Source organism: Pelophylax lessonae (assembly GCF_965119305.1).
Source record: "Pelophylax lessonae genome assembly, chromosome: 2".
Lineage (NCBI taxonomy): Eukaryota > Metazoa > Chordata > Amphibia > Anura > Ranidae > Pelophylax > Pelophylax lessonae.
The window spans coordinates 458,726,633-458,750,577 of NC_138769.1; the positions used below are offsets into that span (position 1 = coordinate 458,726,633).

Genomic DNA, 23,945 nt, shown 5'->3' on the forward strand with positions numbered 1-23,945 from the left:
TTCAGATGTCATGCCTGCCTCCAAAGAACACAAAAAAATGCCCCCCAAAAAAACCCTGCAATAACACACCTGGGCGTTTTTTTTTTTTTGGCGCAGGCGTTTTTTTGGGCATTTTTTTGGAGGCAGGCAAACATCTGAACTTCTGTATAGGGGTATATATACACACACACTTATATGTATATATACCCATACACATATATAGGTGTGAAAGTAGCAGAACACTATACTTGCGCTAATGAAATAATTAACACCAATAGGTCTCTGCTCCTATCACACCTATATACTGTATGTGTAAGTGTAAAATACATATAAGTGTGTGTGTATATATATACCCCTATACAGAAGTTCAGATGTTTTGCCAGCCTCCAAAGACCCCAAAAAATGCCCAAAAAAACGCCTGCTGCAAAAACACACCTGGGCGTTTTTTTTTGGCGCAGGCATTTTTTTGGGCATTTTTTTGGGTTCTTTGGAGGCAGGCAAAACATCTGAACTTCTGTATAGGGGTATATATATATATATACACACACACTTATATGTATTTTACAATTACACATATATAGGTGTGATAGGAGCGGAGCCATATTGGTGTTAATTATTTCATTAGCGCAAGTATAGTGTTCTGCTACTTTCACACCTATATATTTGTATGGGTATATATATATATATATATATATATATAAGTATGTGTGTATATATACCCCTACACAGAAGTTCTGATGTTATGCCTGCCTCCAATAACCCCCAAGAAATGCCCAAAAAAACGTTTGATACTAAACCGGCAAGGTGTGAAAATAGCGGAGCCATATCCCTGTTCTATAAGTGATATAATACAAACAATCTTTTTTTTATGGTTCTGGACATGCTACAGAGCTGAAACTTCACAGGTACACTTTTTAGACCCACAGACACTAAATCCAAAGTCAAAATCCAAAAGTCTCTTTTTTTTTTTTTTTTTTTAATTTTTTCAATAATTGTCTCTCTATCAAAAATGTCAATTTTTAAGAACTTTTTTTTGTGTGATTAATAGTCCCTGGGACATTACCCCAAACCCCAGGCACTTTTTAGGGGCATTTATTGGGTTTTATGGCTTCAAAATTGTGTTTTTTGATTACCGAAGTTCGGGTCTCATTGATTTCAATGGGGTTCTGAATTCCGGGCCGAACTTTCGGGAAGTTCGGATGTTCTGGCCGATCGAACTTTTGAAAAGTTCGATCATCACTAATCCCTATCCCTTTCGCTCCTCGGGAGATGTCATCTTATTAAAATGGCTACTTTCCCACGGCTGCTGTATCCACTTCAGACATTACCGTTACTTTTGAAACACAAAGATATTCAAGCACTAAATAAATCCTTTAAATCTTTTTTCTGGGATGGCGTCAGGTCCCGTATATCCCTCTTGAAATTATGTCTCCCCAGAAGCAAAGGTGGTGCAGGTCTCCCAGACATTCGATTGTATAACTTGGCTTGTTTAACTAGATATTGTCTAGACTGGCTTTCTTCTTCTTCAAAATATACGAATTTACAACTAGAAATGGACTGCGTCTCCCCGTACACAATTAACGGCCTACTTCACTCTTCTTGGTCCTCACTACCTTCACATTTCCGTAACAACATACTTTTCAGAGACACAGTTATCACCTGGAGAGAGATTAGGAAAAAGCTCAAGCTTTCACCTTTTGTGTCAAGATTCCTCCCTATACATGGTCACCCCATGTTTCCTCCAAGCTCTACTTACTCAGCCTATAATCTTTGGAAAGACCATTCATTCATACTTGCTGTGCATTTGTTTAACCCTGATTCGGGAACTCCTCTTCCATTTTCAGAGATTATGATGAAATTCAACTTACCATCCCGCCATAGATTTCACTATAACCAGTCCATTGCCTTTGTTCATCAAACTGCCCGTCCAAGCCCACGAGATTTTCTTCTTCCTTTCTTGATGATCTCATTCAACTACGCTCTTACTCCATCTCCGATGTTTACAAACGTCTCCTGCTACACCAGTCTTCTTCTCCTGGAAAAACCTCACAACCTCGTGGAGTAAAAACTTCCCGACCCTCTTATAAATGAGCAGATTATACGAGGATACCTCAGGACTTGCAAACATATGATCAATGAATCTTGGAGGGAAACTCAATTTAAAATTTTACACAGAGCCTATGCCCCGTTTACCTCATCGGACGAAAACAGATGTTTTCATCTCCAATGTCCTAAGTGTGGCCTTTATAAACCCTCATTACTACACAGGCTTTGGGGAATGCCCACCCATTGCGGACTTTTGGGACCAAATCTCCATCTATCTTACTGACATCTCTGGAAAGAGCACTCCCAAGTCCCCCCTCCTCTACCTCTTCAGCTGTGAGAACCCCCCCCCCAACCTAACTCCCGTTACCTACATGACACGGCTATTAATTCACCTTGGACTTACATATGCTTACTTGCTGCCAGGAGGGCCATTATGAAAACTTGGTTTGTTTCAACCCCCCCCCCCCCCCACAGTTTCTATGGTACGCAAAGGCTTAACAGATCTTTTATTCAAGGAAAAATTGGACAACGAAATCCAAAACTATGCTCCCACTCAAAAGTTTTTTTCTCGTTGGCAGAATTTTATTGTGCATTCTTTCTCCAGCACGGAAATAACTGCACTTATGTCTTCTTTCCGCTAAACGGATTGATACCAAAAGGCGGTATCAAAAGGCAACTCTCTCGGTACACTTCAACAAAGTCTGGAGCAGTGATTTGCCCTATCTCTCCCACCCTTTACCCCTTCCTCCCTACTTTCCTTCTACCCTTTATCCTAATTACTTGCAAATTAAACAAAGACTTCAGACCTCTTTGTTCTTATCAATTTGATATCTCCATCGTATATGTCTAGAGCATAGGTTGTTATACTTGCACTGAACTAGATTTCCAGGCCTCTAGTTATAATAGATTTTCTCCCCCTAGCCTCTTCCGAGAGAAAACGGCAATTTTGTCTATATTGCTAAGTTTATATTTTGATTTAGATCACTGAGTAATAATTTTTCTTACAAAACGCAGCTTATGGTCATCCCCTGGGCCCCTCAGGGGACCAGGTATAAAATCCTGCCTTCTTATCATCCCCTCCTCCCTCATAGGCTGCCTTGCTCCTCCATTTGGATTGGTGACAATTTATTTACTTTATTTGGTGAGCGCTATCTTGTCAACCTGCAATGTTATCAGTTTCTATGTTTGTTATTGTTTTTTCTTGTAAGGAAAAAACTTCAATAAAAATATGTTTAAAAAAAAAAAAACATATATCTTTTGTTTGGTATTTGTAGAGTCTGACCAAGTATTACTTTTCAATGTGTATATTTGGTAATCTAAGGGCCCTTTCACACACACGGAATCCGTCAGACGGACTCCGTTTTTCTCAGCTGAGCAGAAGGATGACAGATGTGTCTCCGTGCTGTGTGCCGAGACACAGCTGTCAGTTCCCCATGCATCTCTATGGGGGAATCGGATGGGAACGGACCGTCTGTCCATTCTCATCCGATCCTATCCGCTGGACGGATGGAAAATAGTGTTTCCATCCGTCCAGATCGGACGAATCGGATTGCATGTCAGCGGACATGTCTCCGCTGACATCCGATGCCCCATAGAGATGCATGGGGTGACCGTTCAGATCTGCCATCTGAACGGTCCGCCTGTGTGAAAGGGGCCTAACACTTATTTGAATTTGTAGTACTTATTTCATAACATATGGCATAGCATATATGAAATGGATGCCATGGAGTAAAAAGTCTGATATTTTCACTGTGTCGATTGCGTTAAAACCTCTCAAAATAATTAGGATTTTTTCTTTTAATGCTTTTCCTTACAGATTAAAAAAAATGTATCAGTGTGCCCCCTAATTTGCTTTGGATTGACTGGGGGAAGCCTAAAATTGGTTGAGCCAGATGAACTCGTGTCTTTTTTCAACCTGACTAACTATGTAAAACCTATGTCAAATGTTATTACTGCTTGTGACTTTATTGGGGAGATTTGTCATAATGTCTTGTGTGGTCACAGGTAGAATTATTTTCTCCTTTGGCAGTAGATAGCATCATTTGCTTCACCCATTGGCAGTATGCCTCTCCTCCTCTTAATGTAAGTTTGCTGTTTGATTTACCTGCAAACAATATTAAGGATTCATCCTAGGTTAAAAGTTTATTTTTAAAATAATGTTATTATATTAATAAAAAAAGCTGAAATAATTGATAAACTTGCAAGAAATGTGCGAAACAAAAGCAATATCAAATTGACCAAAACTAATTATGCTTACCCTCTAAATATTAGAAGCAGCACTCTGCTAGACAATGTCTTACAAGGACAAAGCAATATGAAGTGCTTCATTTGACTGTTAAAGGTAAGATCTTTGTTTGTTAACAGATGGTTACCCAAAGGAGGAAATGATATACAGATGGAGGAAAAACTCAGTGGAGGCTGCAAATCAAAAATCTTGGAGACTTTACCAATTTGACTTTATGGGTCTCAGGAACACATCCGACATCATAAAAACAACGGCAGGTAAGAATCAATTTACCACTAGCCAATATAATTCCGTTTTCTCTGAAAGATTTTTTTATACATCACCATGTGTCATCAAAGGTGCATTTACATAAAACATAAACTACTTTTTATTAAAAAGCCTATATCATGGATTTCATCTAAAAATTGTGTGTTCTCGTTTTTAATGTCAAATTATGTGTTACCCACATGTAATTGTAATAGAAAAAGTGGGTTTCTTCATGCTTTATGGTTAGTAGTGGTTTTCTGTGAATTTGCTTTATTTTCTAGATAAATGCAGTCTGAGTTTATACTATAACTTAAACAAAGCCCATAGACTATAAGGAAACATGTTGTTATGTAAAATATAAGTAGGCATTACGGTGTTGATTTACTAAAGGTACTTTTCAAGGGAATTTGCACTTTGCAAGGGAATCTTTTCTTAGCTTAGTGAATGAGGTGAAGTTCTGCTGAATTCCATCATCCAATCATGTGCCAGCAAAAATACCGTTTTTTTTCCCCTTGTATGTGTTCAGGTAATATTTGCAAAATTAATGTTCACCACATTTACTAAAGCAAAATGACATTCCCTTGCAAAGTGATTAGCCTATTTTCCATTGGTAAATTAACCCATATGTGTTAAAATTGATTATGCTATGCAAATCTGTGTACTCAATGCATTCAATCTTTAGTGTTTCTACTTCCAGGAAATATGCAGAGCTGCAATGGAGACTTGGAGTAAGTGCTTGCTAGTTTGGACCTTTTTATAGGAAATCGGTGTGTGACATGACATAGATGTTTCAGTGCCCAGCACAGTCCCTTATGGCAGTGGTCCTCAACCCTGGCCTACAGGGCCCACTAACAGGCCAGATTTTAGGTATTACCTTGGGGAGATGCAGACTAGAGTACTGCAATCACTGAGCAGCAAATGATATCACCTGGGATGTATTTCAGTTATCTTGAAAATCTGGCCTGTTAGTGGGCCCTGTAGGCCAGGGTTGGGGACCACTGCCTTATGGGACCACTTGGTTGCTGTAGGGAGGAAAGTTTTGAAAAGTAGATGGCTAACTAGAAGTGACACAGGTGTGGTGTAAAAAAAAAAAAAAGTGGTGAAATAAAGTTAGCAGTTTTCTGGTTTTGAGAAATCTGGTTTTGAATGTGGTGTGCTTACGGTATATAATGATAGATTGTGTGGGAAAAATACAAGGCTTGCAGACTTGATCACATAACACCAAATATATATTGTGACATTGACAAATTGGGTAGTGACTGTAAAAGAACTGTGTTCAGTAAAGAGTAGCCATATGTGACATGGTGGGTAATAGAAGACCTAAAAATAATATCTATTGCCTGCGTTCTTCATTCTTGTTGTTACATTGCTTTCATTTTTTATCTGTAGAATTTATTTTAATAATCTGTTTTACGTGTATGAGCAGAGTTAATTTTTGTATTCCAAAACTGACTTTATCTTTGATATAAGGTGATAAAAAAAAAAGCGAAACTGGTAAGGAGTTGACAAGCTGAGAAGCACCAATAAAAGTAATTAGAGAAGGCACTCTTCTAGTTTCTGTCATTCTTCTCTTCATATGAACTGTATTTCTGTGAACGGTAAATCCAGACTCCACATGGAACTTTTTCTAGTTTTGAATTTGTTGGGTATTTTATTGGGGCACTCTGGGGTTGATTTAGGAAAACTGGAGAGTGTAAAATCTGCTGCTGTGCACAGAAACCAATCAGCTTCTAGGTTTATTTGTCAAAGCATAATTGAGCAAGCTAGAAGCTGATTGACTACAATGCACAGCTGCACCAGATTTTGCACTCTCCGGTTTTAGTAAATCAACCACTCTGTTTATCAGGGTGTGACAATGTGCTACTGAGAGAGGGATATTCTCCCAAGTGGTAACACAGGCAGCAATAAATACCCAACAGAGTAGAATCTCTTCTTCAATAAACAAAGCTGAGTCTTGCTATTTGTGTTTCTGTTTTAGATAATTCCTGTGACATTCTGCCCTAGTGTTGTGGGAACAGAACAAATTAGGCTTTAATATACATTTAAATTAACCCAAAAATACCAACGTAGTGCTAGAGTCCAATGAGTCTGTAAGAGCAAAGTAAAAACCCCAACAAAATGAGTTGATCCTAAACGATCGAAATTGTGCTCAACCAAGTCTTAAAACATTCACCAAGGAAGGGGTTAACTCGGTGTGGTGTATGATGTGCCGTGCTGCTTTGTCCACCAGCGGGATGACTGATAACTGCAAAAACATAAATAGAAAAGACAGAGCGCACCGGCTCCTAGTGCAACACCGTTTATTGTTTAGAATTAAAAGATAACAAAGTAACACTAAAAACTCACATTGAGTTCAGAGAACAAGCTATGTGAATCAATTACAATAAAACTTGTGTCACAATTGTATACACTATATTCTTTTTTCTTTATTTGCTATTTTTTTTTCCCACAAACCCGGATTAACCCTTTAGCATTTATCTGTTGATGTAAGTTGACCCTGTCATTATATTAAACAACCTACCAAATCCAGATAAGAAGAATGTATATACTTACCTCTCCTCCTGTCCACACTGTTGTACACCACTCTGATCTTAACCACTTGCCAACCGCCGCACGACTATCTACGGCGGCGGTCAGCCCCTCACAGGCAAAGTGACGTAGGTCTACGTCGCTCGCCTGTGAGGGTTTAGGGAGCGAGCGCGCGCCGCCGGAGGCGCGCTCCCGCTCCCGCGTGGTCACGGACCCCCCCGCGCGTGTGACCAGCGGACCCGATCGCCGCCGGCCACTCTGCGATCGGCGGGGGAGAGGGAGAAAGTCAGGCAGCTTGTGTAAACAAGCTGCCTGTCATTCTCCTCTCTGTATGAGAGATGATCACATGGATCTACTATGTAGATCCATTGATCACTCTGCATACAGTTGAAGCCACAGCCAATCAGTTAGAATCACGCCCCTAGGGACACACACAGCCCCTCCCTCTCAAATAAAGTTAACCCCTTCACTACCAGTGTATTTTTACAGTAACAGTGCATATATATAGCACTGATTACTGTAGAAATGTCACTGGTAACCCCAAAAGTGTCAAAAATGTCAGTCAAGGGTCCGATCTGTCCGCCGCAATGTCGCAGTACCGCAAAAAAAATCGCAGATCGCCGCCATTACGCGTTAAAAAAAAAACAACAAAAATGACAAAAATCTTTCCCTTTGTTAGTAAACGCAATAACTTTTGCGCAAACCAATCAAAATACGCTTTTTGCGATTTTTTTTACCAAACATAGGTAGCATAAAACAAATTGGCCGAAAATATTAAAAAATTTTGATTTTTACATTTTTTTTGGGGGGAATTTCATATAAAAAAAAGGGAAAAATATTGCTATTTTTGCAAAATTTACGCTCTTTTTTTGTTTATAGCTCGTGATCAAAAAATCGCACAGGTGATCAAATACCGCCAAAAGAAAGCTCTGTTTGTGGGAAAAAAGGACGCCAAATTCGTTTAGGTACAGCGTCGCATGACCGCGCAATTATCCGTTAAAGTCACGCAGTGCCGAATCGCAAAATACCCTCTGGTCGTTTAGCAGCCAAATCCTCCGGGGCTTAAGTGGTTAATAAATCATTCCTGGAAGTTTGCAGGGCAACCAAAACTTCTGCAAGTGTCAGTCTGCTGGGTCCCCTGCAGCTCTCACTGGTTCCTCCTGTTGACCTCCTGGCAGAGACCAGCCAAGGTTTATGTTTAATTTTTTTTTCATCTGTTAAAAATATACTTCAATCAAAATTGGAAATAAACCTTAAGATGCCAGCCTTACCTGAATTTTGCTTTCTTGGAAGCTCAGTAAACATCCAAACAAAACTGGTGCTCAACCTAGTCAAACCTCTAATGGCAGGGATAAGTGATATATATATACATATATGTACATACATATATATATATATATATATATATATATATACACATAAAAAGTACAGTAAAACTGCAGGAAAGGGCACTGGGGGCAAACTAATGTAATTTTTTTTTATTTTGCATTGTATCAGTGTGTTTGGTGTGTTTTACATTTGAATTTGCCACCGGTTCCACCCCCCTGCGAACGTCATGTCGCAGGAGACGGAAGCCGGGGCACGGAGAGGATCGGGAGGAAGATCCGCCACTAGACACCGCTGGGATACATTGCTGGATCCCGGTGACAAGGTAAGTAACCCCGCTTTCGGGATCCAGCGATGCTTCTGGCGGTACCCCGGGTGTGGCCCTGGGTTACCGCTTTTGGCTCTGAAATTTAACCTCGAGCCACACTCGGGAATACCGCTATGAAGGTTAACAAATATTTTAGAGTCTCATCTAGGATAAAGGTCTCGTATAGATGAAGGGAATTCCCAGAAATGTGTTTACAAACAGAAGTATAACAGTTAAAGTGAGAATTTAACCACTTTAAGACCAAAAGAATTTTCCCAATTCATGACCAGGCCACTTTTTTTCAACTTGGAACTGCGTGGTTTTAACAGACAATTTTGCGGTCGTGCGACGCTGTAAACCAAACAAAATTTGACGTCCTTTTTTTCCCACAAATAGAGCTTTCTTTTGGTGGTATTTTATCACCTCTGTGATTTTTATTTTTTGCGCTATAAATAAAAAAATGCGACAATTCTAAAAAAAATCTATATTTTTAACATTCCCCAAAAAAAATGTAAATATTAAAAATCTAAATTTTTTTTACATTTTAGGCCAATTTGTTTTCTACTACATATTTTTGGTATAAAAAAAAAATAGCAATAAGCGTATTATGAATGGTTTTCACAAAAGTTATTGTGTCTACTAACTAAGGGAAAGATTTATGGCGGACAGATCAGACCCCTGACTCATTTTTGACACTTTTGGGGGGGACCAGTGATATTACTACAGTAATCAGTGCTAAAAATAGGCACTGTCACTGTAATAATGACACTGGCAGGGAAGGGGGTTAACATTGTGGGTGATCAAGGGGTTAATGTGAGCCTAGGGGCGTGGCTTGTGAAATGACCATAGAGACATGTGTTCCTATATAGAAGGATCACAGGGGCTCTATGATCATTCCAGGGAGAAGAACAGACAGCTGTGTATACAACAGCTGACCGTTCTCTCTCAGCGGGGAATGATCGCGGGTGTAATGCGGCAATTGGAGCTGCCTGCCCGCTGCATCGGCTTCCCCGCTGATGAGCAGGGGCGCAAGCACGCTGCTGGCGGTGTGCGCTTGCCCCCTAGCCTCCTGCTCACGACCGATGTACAGTTACAGTGGTTCGCACAAGAGCGGCTGCCTGCCGCAGTACATCTGCGGCGGCCGGTCGTAAAGAGGTTAAATGGAATTTGTTTCTTTCTAAATGTCAGTTTTGCTGCAGTAGGTTGTATGCATTGTACAGATGCACCACTTCACATGCTGGTTTAGGGAACACCCATCGGCATGTTATTTCAAAGGGATTTTATATTTTACTGTTGTTAAAAGTCTGCCCCTGTCAAATATAATGTTTTAAATGGTTTTTGCTTTAGTACATGTTCTTCAGGGCAATGCCCAGCCCCCATGCCATTTGTTTGACAATCCCTTGACTATTCGCCTCTAAAATAGCTATTGCTGTTTTTTTTAACATTCAACATTTGCATCCGGGTACACAAATTGCAGTCATGTTTGCCAAACCTGTCGCAAACCAATCCCAGGTATGTCTTATTCCTATTAGCAATCTAGTGATCTGAGAACCCCTGCTAATGATGCAGCAAAGCTATTCCTAAGTGGATCTGCTGCAGGCTCCTTACTGCCTCTCACATACAGATAGCCTGATTTATGAATTTGAATAATAAGAAGTTTCTTAGAGCCACTAATCTGACTTGAAAACATGAATGGGATTTTTATTAAAATAAAGAGTGAAAGCTACACAGCACATGGTCTAGGGCAGGGATCCTCAAACGACGGCCCTCCAGCTATTGTGGAACTACACATCCCATGAGGCATTGTAAAACTCTTTAATTCATAGACATGACAAGGCATGATGAGAATTGTAGTTCCTGAACAACTGGAGGACCATAGTTTGAAGACCCCTGGTCTAGGGCATACCCTACCAGTGATCCTATGTGGAACTGCATACAAGTTTGCTAGAGATAGATTTACTCAGATTAAAAAGATTGTACGCCTTCACATGTTTTTGTTGTTTTAACTATTTGTTAGTGTAGTTAAATTCCTTCTCTCATTTGCTGTCCTAACCTAGTAATAATAGGCTCACATGTTGCTGCGGCATTTTGTAGTGTCATGGCTGATCAATTCCCCTATGTCCATGTATTCATTCACCTAGCTTGTCCCTATTTGCTAAAGGGACAGGCGGCTTCTTGTTCTGGGTCACATAGGGGTTGATTTCTAAAACCTGAGAGTGCAAAATCTGGGGCAGCTCTGCATGGTTGCCAATCAGTTTCTAACTTTAGCTTGTTCAATTAAGCTTTGACAGAAAACCTGGAAGCTGATTGGTTTCTATGCAGAGCTGCACTAAATTGAGCACTCTCCAGTTTTAGTAAATCAACCCCACATTGTCAAATCAATTCTTTATCATTTCCTTAGTGTTGCATCATAAAATGCGGGAGTGATAAGGTGAAGAAAACACCTTCTCCTCATTGTTATGCCTGCTTGTGTCTAATTACTAAGCAGTTTTCACGTGTAGAGCACTAGACTGAGAGACTAAAAGATTGTAGGGTATGTAGCATCCCAACAGGAAGTGTTAGTGTAATAGTGCATTAACCTGTGTAGTGCTATGCCACATGCCTCATGTTTGAACACAAATAGAAATTGCTGACAAAGGAATGGGAAGATTTACTCACTATAGACTGTGCATACTAGCAACAAATGACACCATGAAACTATGTGATCAATGCACTTTGTATGCAGGTGAAAAACACAAGGTGCAGGTAGGAAGGTTTATAATGTCTTTAATATAAACTGAATACATTGTGGGATTTTAGCACAACTGCAGTATTTACGTGATAACATTAGCTCAATACTTAGGCCAGTTTGCGGCCTGGACTAACTTTTATAATTCTACGAATGGAAATATACTAAATTATGAAGAAATATGCAATATGTAACCACTTCCTTACTGCTGGACGTCATATGACGTTCAGGGATTTAAGTGGGGATATCTGAATGATACCTGCAGCTGTTTAGATGCTTGATTGTTCTTACAGGTGGTGGGAGGGGGCCAGCCACCCCCTGGTGCTTCCACTGGCTAGCCTGTGCAATCGGTGAGCCAGCGGAAGTACACCATAGAGGCTGCCAGGGATCAGCTGGTCCCCGATAGTCACTATGACTCTCGGAGGCCGGGGCGCAACGTGATGAATGGCAGTTGTCAATACTGCCGTGATCTCGGCATTGACCCCAGATCTCCCCATAAAGAGGACCTGTCATTCACTATTCCTATTACAAGGGATGTTTACATTTCTTGCAATATGAATAGAAATTATCAAAAAAAAAAAACTAAAGGGAAAGTGTAAAAATTAAAAATATAAACAATACAATTTTTTTTAAAGTGCCTCCGTTCCTGCGTGCTCGCAGGCAGAAGCGAACAAATGCATACGTCGCGGCCACATATGTAACTGGCGTTCAATTCATACATGTGAGGTATTGATGCAAACGTTAGAGTGAGAACAACAATTCTTGCCCAAGACCTCTTCTGTAACTCTAAACTGGTAACCTGTAAAACATATTTAAGCATTGCCTATAGAGATTTTTAAGTGCCAAAGTTTGGCATCATTCCATGAGTTTGCGCAATTTTAAAGCGTGACATGTTAGGTATCTATTTAATTGGCACATTATACAAAAAAATTGGACTAACTTTAGTGTTTTGTTTTTTTAATTCATAAAACAGTTTTTTTTAAAAAAAAAAAATGCATTTAAAAAATTTCTGTGCAAATACAGTGTGACATAAAAAGTTGCAATGACCGCCATTTTATTTCCTAGGGTCTTTGCTAAAAAAATATATATATATAATGCGTTACCTATAGAGCATTGCCTATTTAAGCGTTGCCTATAGAGATTTTTAAGTACTGAAGTTTGGTATCATTCCATGAGTTTGCGCAATTTTAAAGCGTGACATGTTAGGTATCTATTTAATTGGCACATTATACAAAAAAATTGGACTAACTTTAGTGTTTTGTTTTTTTAATTCATAAAACAGTTTTTTTTTCAAAAAAAATGCATTTGAAAAATTTCTGCGCAAATATCGTGTGACATAAAAAGTTGCAATGACCACCATTTTATTCCCTAGGGTCTTTGCTAAAAAAAATATATATATATAATGCGTGGGGGTTCCGAGTAATTTTGATGACTTTGACATGTAGGAGCGGAGTGCCAGAAATGTCCCGGAATGGAAGTGGTTAAAGTGGAACTTTAATCTTAGGAATATTGGTATACCCAGGTCTCATTATTTACATGTACTGTATGATGTGTATATTTACACATTATGGCATGCTTACCTTGTGAATGCCTTTCTCCGATGAAGTGATTGCTGCAATCCCCCTTGTCACCAGAGCTTTCACCTTTACTCAGATTACATAAGTAGGCAGGTTAAAAAAGACACAAAAAAGTCCATCTAGTTCAACCAATACTAAAAAACAAATAGAAACTCTCCATACACACAATCCTATAACCAAACCATAACATAACATAAAAAATAAGTACATTCAAAGGAAGGAACAATAAAACATGACCCAATTTGTGCAAGCAGGCAAATGAATGCCTTCTTTATTCCACATCATGCAATTGGATATTCCCTGGATCAAATGCCACTGGCATTATCTCTAAAAATTTGTATCCAGTTCTACTTTGTGCACTTAGAAATGCATCCAGCCCCTTTTTAAAACAATCTACTTGAGGATGTCTATTCCACATTTTCACAGCTCTTACTGTAAAGAAGCCCTTCTGTATGTGGAGGTTAAATGTACATGTGGGGCTCAGTGTAAAAAATGGAGACTTAAAGAATCTTTTCTGTCTTAAAAGTCTATCTGTCAGCTTTTTTTAAACCAGGAGCTTACTTCCACATTAAATATGTTTCATGCATACTTCTACTTTGACAAGGGAAGCCCAAACATTTTTTAATTACTGTATTAAAGAGGTTGTAAACCCATAATTAATTTTTTTTTCAACCTGAAAGACAAACACATAATCGCATAGCATACTAGCTCATTATGAAATACTTACCTTAGAACGAGCCCCCGCCGTGCCGCCCGCTTATCTGTATAACGGGCGACATTTTCAGTCGCCCGTCTTCTGGGATCACGGCATCTGGCCATCTGATTGGCCGGAGCTGCGGTGACGTCACTCCCGCGCAAGCGCGCGGGAGCCAACGGTCACGGCACGGGGCTCTGAAGGAACGGCAACAGCGGCCGTTCCTTCAGAGCGCATGCGCCAGTGACGTCACTGGCTGAATGTAAGGTAATTATCTCCTAAACGGTACATGTTCAGGAGATATTAACAGTACCTATAGGTAAGCCTCATCATAGGCTTACCTATAGGTACAAGTTGCAGAGGAAGGTATTACAGTAAACATATGAACAGTCCCCACAGCATTTGAAATAGCAAATGACAATCTTGATGGGTCCAATGTGAATGCACCAATGGTTTCCTCTGGACTCACAATGTGAGGGCACACAGGCCTACACTTATATTAGGGGCTTATTTACAAACATTAGAGCACAGTTAGCAGTCAATTACCCACCTGCTCCTTACAAAATGTATCTAGAGAAGTGTCAGTTGTACACACCAATCTTTTATCTAGCAGAAATACTCTTTACGAGTTAGAGACTAAAAACAGACATCAACTAAAATCAACAGGTATTTGAAAAAGTAGTAGCTGCAACAGCATAAACAACTTACTGTATATAGGTGTCTAAACTTAGTATAGCACAGGTATAAAAGAGATTAGGGTAAAAAATAGTAAGTCTAACCTCAAGATGCCTAATATCTCCATGCCACACTGATGTCACAATTAAAGTGGTTGTAAAGTCTTCTATACATCCAGTTAACTGACTAGCCTAAAATGATATGCAGAGAGGAAACAAATCCTCCTACATAAGTTGTACCTTTTTATCTGCAGTGTTTGTGTTTACAGTTGTGTAAAACACCATAGTAAAAAGCAGGGGGCTGGGGGGCTGACACACTCAGTGAGGAGAGCTATGAGAGCTGATTGGAGGAAAGGGACAGTCTTTGTAAAACAAAGTCTCCCCTGTAACATAGATTTATTAACTCTTGATGCTGCCAGTAGATCCATTTTTTTATCCACTTCTTGTGATAGGGTGACAACACATGTTCTTCTAAATCAAAATCACATAGAGGAGTTATCATCTTGTAGACAGGGTAGTCTTTGATGGACATATAGTTTTAAACGGAGTTTAGGTAAAAGACAAGCAAATTCAAGCCCAACTTCAGAAAACTATTTGTAAGCAGTTACTTTTAAAATGGTCTTTGCTTGGAGTCCTGTTACTGTAGGTGTAAATGAGGACCTGTAGAATGTCTGCCATATCAACAATCTTTTCCTATCTCTTCACACACATAGTTCCTCTGCCCCAGACAAGACACAGCCCAGGTATTTTTTACCACCAGTAAATCCTTAGGCCCCTTTCACACATGCGGACCATTCAGATCCACCTGTCTGATCTGAACGGATGCCCCATGCATCTCTATGGGGCAGCGGATGTCAGCGGAGACATGTCATCTGACATCCGATCCTGTCCATCAAATCCAGACGGATGGAAACCCTATTTTCCATCTGTCTGGTGGATCGGACCGCCTGTCCATTCTCATCCGATTCCCCCATAGAGGACAGCGGGGATCTGACAACTGCATCTCCGCACACAGAGCGGAGACAGAGCTGTCATCCGCCTGCTCAGCAGGGATTGGCGGATCAATCCCCGCTGAGAAAAATGGAGTCCACCGATGGAGCGGACAGGTGTGAAAGGGGCCTTAAACAGATCTTGTGTGACAACCCTTTGAGAACTTCAAGGCTCACTGTAAACAGTATACACAATTTTCCATCATGGACCACAGTTTCAGGTTAGATCGCAGTTGCTTTTGTATGCACTATCTAACACTAGTCTATTCAGCACTTTGTCCACTCCACTATGCAGAATAATATTCTCTTTGGCTACTGAAGGGGTCTGTAAATAGTGATGACTTTCTTTAAATTAACTTCATAGTTTGCCTTACGAAGCCTTTTTGCATTGCCTGAGGTTTTTCCAAAATAACTCTTGCCAGGAACATAAAATTTACTTGAAGGGAAATTTCACCCTTCCTGGTAGAACTCCAAAAACTGAAAAACATTATTATAAATTGTATGGAGGCCAGTTTAGAGAAAAAAGAAAGACAGCTAATGTTTAACTGTATCATATACCTTGTTGAACAGAAAAAAACTGTTTCACAGTCTATAAGAAAATGCTGCAATGAAATAAGATATACTGTATGTATTTACTAAATAAAGTTATACCAGAACTCATTTTTTTTATTTTTAGTTTTTTCTTTTGCATAATCCAAATGGGAACAAGTCACTGCTTCATACATGCCAGGACTTTGGTGCTGAATAAGGGTTATTTTGATAAGTAGGCACATATGATGGATAGCTGTTTGTTGATGTCCAGTGCTCAGCTAATTTAGGCCAGGTTCACACTGCTCTGACATGGAAGTCGGACAACTTCTGATCCAACTTTGCCCTACCACTTCATGTCTGACTTTCATGTGACTTCAATGAACAGGAATCCTTCTTTGATCCAACAATACCAGGCCCTTTGAGTCTGGGATGGATCTTGAGGGGGAAACCCCACGACAAAATGTAAAAAAAAAAACATTCCACACCAAACCCTTATCTGAGCATGCAGCCCGGCAGGTCAGAAAAGGGGGTGGGATGAATGAGTGCCCCCCAACCCAAAGCACCTCGATCCCATGTTCATGGGTACAAGGGCCTCTTCCTGACAACCCTGGGTGGTGGTTGTTAGGGTCTGCGGGTAGAAGAATCTGAAAGCCCCAGATCCCGCCCCTCCCTCCACGTGAATGAGTATGGGGTACAATGTACCCCTATTCATTCACCCAAAAAGTGTCAAAAATAAACAAAAACAGTACACAGGTTTTTGACAAAGTCCTTTAATAAAGTAGCTCCAATGTGTCTTCTTTCTCAGGTGATGTCTTCTCCTTTCTGCTCTCCTCCCTCTGCTGTCTTCTTCCTCTGGTTCTTCTTCTGGTTCTTCTCCCTCTGTGGTCTTCTGCCTCTGCCGGTTATTCTACCTCCACTGATGACTTCTCCCAATGTTAGCTCCTGCTGTTGTATTATCTCTGGTGTGTACCCTCTCTTATATAGCCTCAGGGCATGGCCATCTGGTGATGTCATCTGGAGACCCCGCCCCCCCTGTGAGGTCACAGCCCCATCATACCCCCTGCCTGCAGAACCCACAACAATCACCACCCGAAAGTTTTTGGGATGAGGCCCTCGTTCCCATCAACATGGAGGCAAGGTGCTTTGGGTCCGGGGTGAAGAGCCCCCCTGCCCCAAAGTACCCACCCCCCCATGTTGAGGGCATGTGTCCTGGAATGGTGGGGGGGGCGCTTGCTCGTCCTCCCCTTTCCTGAACCTGCCGGGCTGCATGCTTGGATAAGGTTTTGGTATGGATTCTGGTGTGACCCCACATCGTTTTTTTGTTTTGGCGTGGAGGCTCCCCTTAACCACTTTAAGACCGGAAGATTTGCCCCCTTAATGACCAGTCCCTATTTTGCTATTTCGCACTGTGTTACTTTAACAGACAATTGCGCAGTCATGCGATGCTGTACCCAAACAAAATTTTCTTTCTTTTTTCCCACAAATAGAGCTTTCTTTTGGTGGTATTTGATCACCTATGCAAAAAAAAAATTCAAAATCAAAATTTTTTAACATTTTAGACCAATTTGTTTTCTGCTACATATTTTTGGTAAAAAAGCGTATTTTGATTGGTTTGCGCAAAAGTTATAGCGTCTACTAACTACGGAAAGATTTATGTCATTTTTATTTTTTTATTTTTTTACTAGTAATGGCGGCAATCTGCGATTTTTTGCGGGACTGCGACATTGTGGTGGACAGATCGGACCCCTGACTGACATGTTTGACACTTTTGGGGGGTACCAGTGACATTACTACAGTAATCAGTGCTAAAAGTATGCACTGTTACTTTAATAATGACACTTGCAGGGAAGGGGTTAACACTATGGGTGATCAAGGGGTTAAATGTGAGCCCCAGGGGAGTGATTCTAACTGTGGGGGGTGTGGCTTCTGAAGTGACCAAAGAGACATATGATCCTATATAGAAGGATCACATGATCTCTATGATCATTTCAGGGAGAAGGACGGTCAGCTGTGTTTACAACAGCCGACTGTCCTTCTCTCTCAGCGGGGAATGATCGCGGGTGTCAGGCGCCAATCGGAGCTGCCTCACACACATATCGGCTTCCCCACTGAATCTGCGGTAGGCGGTCATTAAGTGGTTAAAATCCATACCAGACCAAAGGGTCTGGTATGTCTTGGGGGGGAACCCCATGCCATTTTTTTTTTTTAATTTTGGCATGGGATTTCCCCTCAAGATCAATACCAGACCCAAAGGGCCTGGTAGGAATTGTGGGAGGGGGACCCAAAGCCATTTTTTTATTTTTTTATTTTGGCATGGGGTTCCTCTTCAAGATCCTCAGAATATAAGGTGCATGCAACAAGTTGGATCAGTTAGGATGATGATCCAACTTTGATCCCACTTCAATGATATTGAATGGGCTGAAGTCTGACTAAAGTCAGACAAAAGTAGTGCAGGAACCTTTTTCAAAGTCGGACCGACTTGTGTCGGATCAGTTAAGTTGGCTCTCATAGGGAACCATTGATTTATACATGTCATGCATCATGTGCTCCTAAAGTCAGAGCGTATGTCGCACCAGTGTGAACCAGGCCTTAGCAAAGATCCCATCCAGTCTGAGGAACTCTCTACTTCTAAAATGTTCTGTCTTTATTAATCTCTGTGCTTTGCTTTTCAGCACTTATACTGTTTTTTTTTTTTTAATTCTCGCATTTGTGATTTTTTGTTTTTTTTATAACTCCACCTCTTTGACCCCACTTCAGATTAAAAACTCAATTGTTTCTTGTTTGTGCTCTATACTCTTTTGCACTTGTTCAATCTCTGCTTTCCTCATTTCTACTCTGGTATCTTCTTTTTTGTTTTGCTAAAAGATCTGATCTGCCCTCTATGATTTCACAGAAGACCCCAGCTCTACATCTAGCCTTATGCCACTGTCTAATCTAAGCTGTAACTGAGGAGGTATTACTAGCTTTCTTAGTAGGCACTTCGGTGAGTTTACAAATAGAGTTGAGTAAATGGTTCGGTCCGAGCATGAGTTCGGGATGAACATTGGCTGTTTGCCCATTCGACGAACAGCAAACTATCAGGGCATTCGACCATTTGTTTGGCCCACTGAACGACCACAATGAACTGTGCCACCGCACAGTGCATTGGAAGCCCTGATTGGCTGAAGCAATGAAAGATTTGCTCAATCAGGGCACAGAGCACTGTCAGAGCCATGATTGGAGAAAGTAATGATGACTCTATCCAATCATGGCTCATTGCTCTTTGTCCCGCCCCACACTATCAAAATGTTCTCCCCATAGCGCCCATTTGCAGTGTGATATTGGCATGGAGAGAAATAGAACAGGGCTCTGTTCAGTGCTGCCTGCAAGTTACTGTGCTATTGTGCTTCTATTGTCAGTGAAGAATATCAATTTAGTGTGAATCTAGTGATAGTTCAGTGTGAGTGTGGTGTGACCATTCATTTTTACTTTACTTTCAGTTTTGTGAGTGTAATGTGACCATTAATTTTGACTTTATTGTCAGTTTATTTTGTCAAGGCAGGTTTCCTGCAGTATTATTATTAATTAAGTATATATCTGTGCATTACTGCATGTTTAAAGCAGTATATATTCGTGCGTTACTGCACGCTTAACGCAATAAATCACAGTGCGTTATTGTACGTTTAATGCAGTACATATCCGTGCAAAACAAATTGTGTATGTATCAGTGCATTACTGGATGTTTAACACAGTATGCATCAGTTTGTTATGGGTGGAGAAGCCGCATCGTTACCCTGGCGCGGTCAGCACGGCAGGCGGCCGTGCATGATAATTTATGCTGGAACATCTCATTTTAAATGTGAGTGCGATTTTTATTCAAAATAAACAGTTTTTTTTTTTTTTCCATATAGAGATTTTTTAGGCTAATGCACTATCCAGCTTCTCTCATTCATCCACATGCTTATTGGATCATCACGGGAATGCATTGGAGACCTATTTAAGATAGAGGAAGCATTTGTCCCGTTTGGTATATTGTTCTAAATTCCAGTGCCTTTCTGTGGGGGGTGGATCATTCTGAATGTCATTGGAAACTATCAAAATTGAAGGGGTATTGTCGCTGAAAGGAATCCTTTTCCCAAAGTGGAGCTATCTTTCCCATTTGGCTCTCGATATTTATGCTGATTTTAACCTTCTTAGCGGTATTCCCGAGCGTGGCTCGGGGTTGAATTTCAGAGCCAAAAGCGGGGTACCGCCAGAAGCATCGCTGGATCCTGTAAGCAGGGTTACTTAACTTGTCACCGGGATCCAGCGATGTGTCCTGGCGATGTCTCGCGGCGGATCTTCCTCCAGATCCTCTCCGTGCCCCGTCTTCCATCTCCTGCAATGTGACGTTCGCAGGGGGGTGGAACCGGCAGCAAATTCAAGTGTAAAAACACACCAAACACACTGATACTATTCAAAATAAAAAATCATATTAGTTTGCCCCCCAGTGCCCTTTCCTGCAGTTTTACTGTACTTTTTATGTAAAAAAAAAAAAAAAAAAGTAAAAATCTAAATTTTTTAACATTTTAGGCCAATTTGTTTTCTGCTACATATTTTTGGTAAAAATCGCAATAATCGTATTTTTATTGGTTTGCGCAAAAAGTTATTTCATTTACTAACTACGGGAAAGATTTATGTAATTTTTATTGTTTTTTTTTTAACTAGTAATGGTGGCAATCTGCGATTTTTTTTGCAGGACTGCGACATTGTGGCCGACAGATCAGACCCCTGACTGACATTTTTGACACTTTTGGGAGTACCAGTGACATTACTACAGCAATCAGTGCTATAAATATGCACTGTTAATGTAAAAATGACACTGGCAGGGAAGGGGTTAACTTTACTGGTGATCAAGGGGTTAAGTATGACCCTAGGGGCGTGATTCTAACTGTGGGGGGCGTGGCTTGTGATGTAATCACAGAGACATACGATCCTACATAGCAGGATCACATAGCCTCTGTGATTACTTTAGTGAGAATGACAGATGGCTGTGTTTACATCAGCTGTCTGTCTTTCTCCCTCTCCTGCGGGAGATCGCGAGTGGCCGGCGGACATCGGAGCCACCAGTCGCCCTCCTTGGCTCCCCAAGGAACGAGCGGGGGTGGGAGCGTGCTGCCGGCAGTGCGCGCTTGCCCCCTACAGGCTCGTCGGTGAGCAACATAGTACTACGTCGCTTTGCCCAGGAGCGGCTAACTGCCGTAGTAAATAGTCATGTGGCAGTCGGCAAGTGGTTAAAGTGCATTCACATACACATTTCCACATCTTTATTACATTTTGTTAATAAGCCCCCCCATCATGTCTGGGAGTCCAACAAGTAGAGTCAGATGTTCCCATGGCACTGTAAGGGGGCCAGCAGAGTATGTGTCTCAACAGGCAAAGGTGGACATGGTCCGTCCTCAGGCAAGGCATCATTTCCTCTGTTTAGTGAGGTTGCCCGTGCCATCCAGCCACAGCATGCAGAGGAGGTGGTGTGCTGGCTTACTAAACCATCATCATCCTCCTCAGCTAACCAGAGACTAGTGCGCAGTCCACTGCAGCTGCCAGGGTGGCCTATTCTGCCTCCTTGTTCCCAGCTACTCTTGCCATAGCCCCAGCGTCAGCTACTTGCTCATTGACAATGTGCAACCATTACTTGATTCAGATCTTGGTTCTGAGGTTGAGGAATGTAGAAATACGAGCCTAAAGAGAGGGGAGAACACTGATAAATAACAAATTGGCAGTCAGCTGCAGCGTATTGCCAAGTTGTCTCCAGTGATAACGAGGATGGAGGGGATGATGATGATGATGATGAAGTCACTGACATGACTTGGGTGCCAGATAGAGCAGAGGAGGAAAGTGAGGATGAGATACAATCACAAAGTGGCAGTCATCATGAAAGAGTAGAGAGAAGCCATCCTATTCCACCAGATTGTGGAGCTGTTATCTGTCGCCCCACTTCCCACAGCTCAGCTGTTTGGTCTTTTTTAGCACATGTACAGCTGATCACGCTGTTGCAATCTGCAAACTTTGCCTCAAGCACATCAAATGTGGTAAAAACACCAGCCATTTGGGTGCCACATGCTTAACAAGGCATTTAACCTCCTACCATCCAGCTTGTTGGAAAGAGTACCTGAAAGCCACACAAAAGGGATGCAATTCTACTCCTCCTCGCTCCTAACCTTTCTGGTCTGCCCCCACTATACCTCATGACCTCTCAGCGGCCTCCACCGACAGGGATGATAGTATAGTGCAGGATGTCCCAGGTCCTTGCACATCCACCAGTAGCACATGACCAGCTGTAGACTACATCAGGCTAATTTCTCTGCCCCATCTGCTGCAATGAAAAAAAAATACAGTCATTGCCACTTACATGCCCAGCGTCTAAATTCAAACTTGACAAAGCTGCTGGCTTTACAACTCCTGCCTTTCCGTCTGGTGGATTCTGCCTCCTTCTGTGAATTTGCAGAATGTGCTATACCACAATGGCAGGTTTCCAATCGCTATTTCGTTTCATGTAAGGCTTATCCAGCTCTCTACCATCACATGAAAGGCAATGTTGTGACATTGTTGGGCAAGGCAGTCAGTCGCAAGGTCCACATTACTGCTGACACGTGGTCCATCAAGCATGGTCATGGATGATATATATTTAGTTCCCAGCACACTGGGTAACTCTGCTTGCAACTCAGAAGAATGCAGGACAAGGCTCAGTGCTTCAGTTTGTTGTGCTGTCACATCACCATACAGCTAGTGGTGATGATGCGGGATTTGTCAGCTCCATCCCCTCCTCCTCCACCTCCATGCCCTCCTCTGCCGAATTGCCCAATGAACTACAAGTACCCCCCTAATCAATAAAGAGGCTTTTCAATGAGTCATGCTAAAAGGTGCCATTCAGTGCTTCAGCTGGTTTGTCTAGGGGACAGGAGCTATACTGAAGCAGAGATTCTGGCAGCTTTGCACAGGTAAAGTTGACAGGGAAAGTTGACACATGTGCCATTCCTGGCACATGTCCTCAATTTGGTGGTACAGCCTTTTTTAAACAGGTACCGAGGGTTGGAAGATCTGCTGTAGCCATTTCAGGCGGTCATTCACAGCCGGTGCTCGTTTGGCTAAAATTCAGTGGAAATTCCACCTGCCGTAAACCGCTTGATTTGTGACATGCACTCCAGGTAGAACTCGATTTTGGCAATGCTGCAGCGGCTTTACATACAGCAGAGGGCCGTCAACAAATACCTGTGTTAGTATGGCACAACGACAGGCTCAGGCCAGCTCGGCTCTTTTCCTTATGCCAATGGCTGTTAATAAAGCATGCATGCATGGTACTGTCACCATTTGAGGAGGCCACAAGGATAGTGAGCCATGACAATGCATGCATTAGTAACACAATCCCTGTTGTGTTCCTGCTGGAGCAGACTCTGCATGGCATTATGGACATGGCACTCGAGGCAGTTGGAGGGAGGGAGGGAGGAAGAGGAGGACTTATTTTCCTCTCAAGGCCCACTTTATGCAGTCACCATTCTTCCTATGCCACAAAACACACAAGAGGAGAGGGAGGAGGAGGAGGATTCTGGCAGCATTGAGGGCATTGAGGCAGAGCAAGACATATATCAACCCTTAACATATGGTTTTCATCCCCAGAACCCTTGGGAGTAGTTTGTGGCTGGGAGGAAGCAGTTCAAGATACTTTAATCCTCAGTGACCCTGAGGAGTCTGCTTCTCATGCCTCCCCAAACTTGCAGTGCAGGGGCTCCCTCATTCTTTAAAGCCTGCAAAAGGACCCGTGAATATGTGGCATCAAGGAGAAGCATCTCTATTGGTTGGCAACCCTCCCTGACCACTGTTACAAGGGGAAAGTCTCAGAACTCCTCTGTCCCAACACTGGGAGAAAAAGATGAAATCTCTTGAGGACACCCTAAAGAGGAGTTTATGTAATGCCTTTCCCGATTTTGATAGGTTACAGTCTGGTGGAAAGCGTAGTTTTGAGGCTTCTGTTGGTCAAGAGAGGAGCAGTGGAGAAGGGGGCCGCCTCAGTGATGCCTTTTTAATTTTTTAAAATTTTTTTTAATCCTCAGTGCCC

At 41.6% G+C, this 23,945-nt stretch overlaps 1 protein-coding gene across 1 annotated transcript in view; it reads left to right on the forward strand.

The window, feature by feature from the left end:
* GABRG3 (gamma-aminobutyric acid type A receptor subunit gamma3) overlaps positions 1-23,945 on the forward strand; it is a 1,042,113-nt gene that overhangs the window by 837,109 nt on the left and 181,059 nt on the right. The window contains exon 6 of the mRNA XM_082244515.1: positions 4,390-4,527. Within this exon, the coding sequence (XP_082100641.1) occupies positions 4,390-4,527 (138 nt within the window). The remainder of the gene's footprint in view (positions 1-4,389; positions 4,528-23,945) is intronic.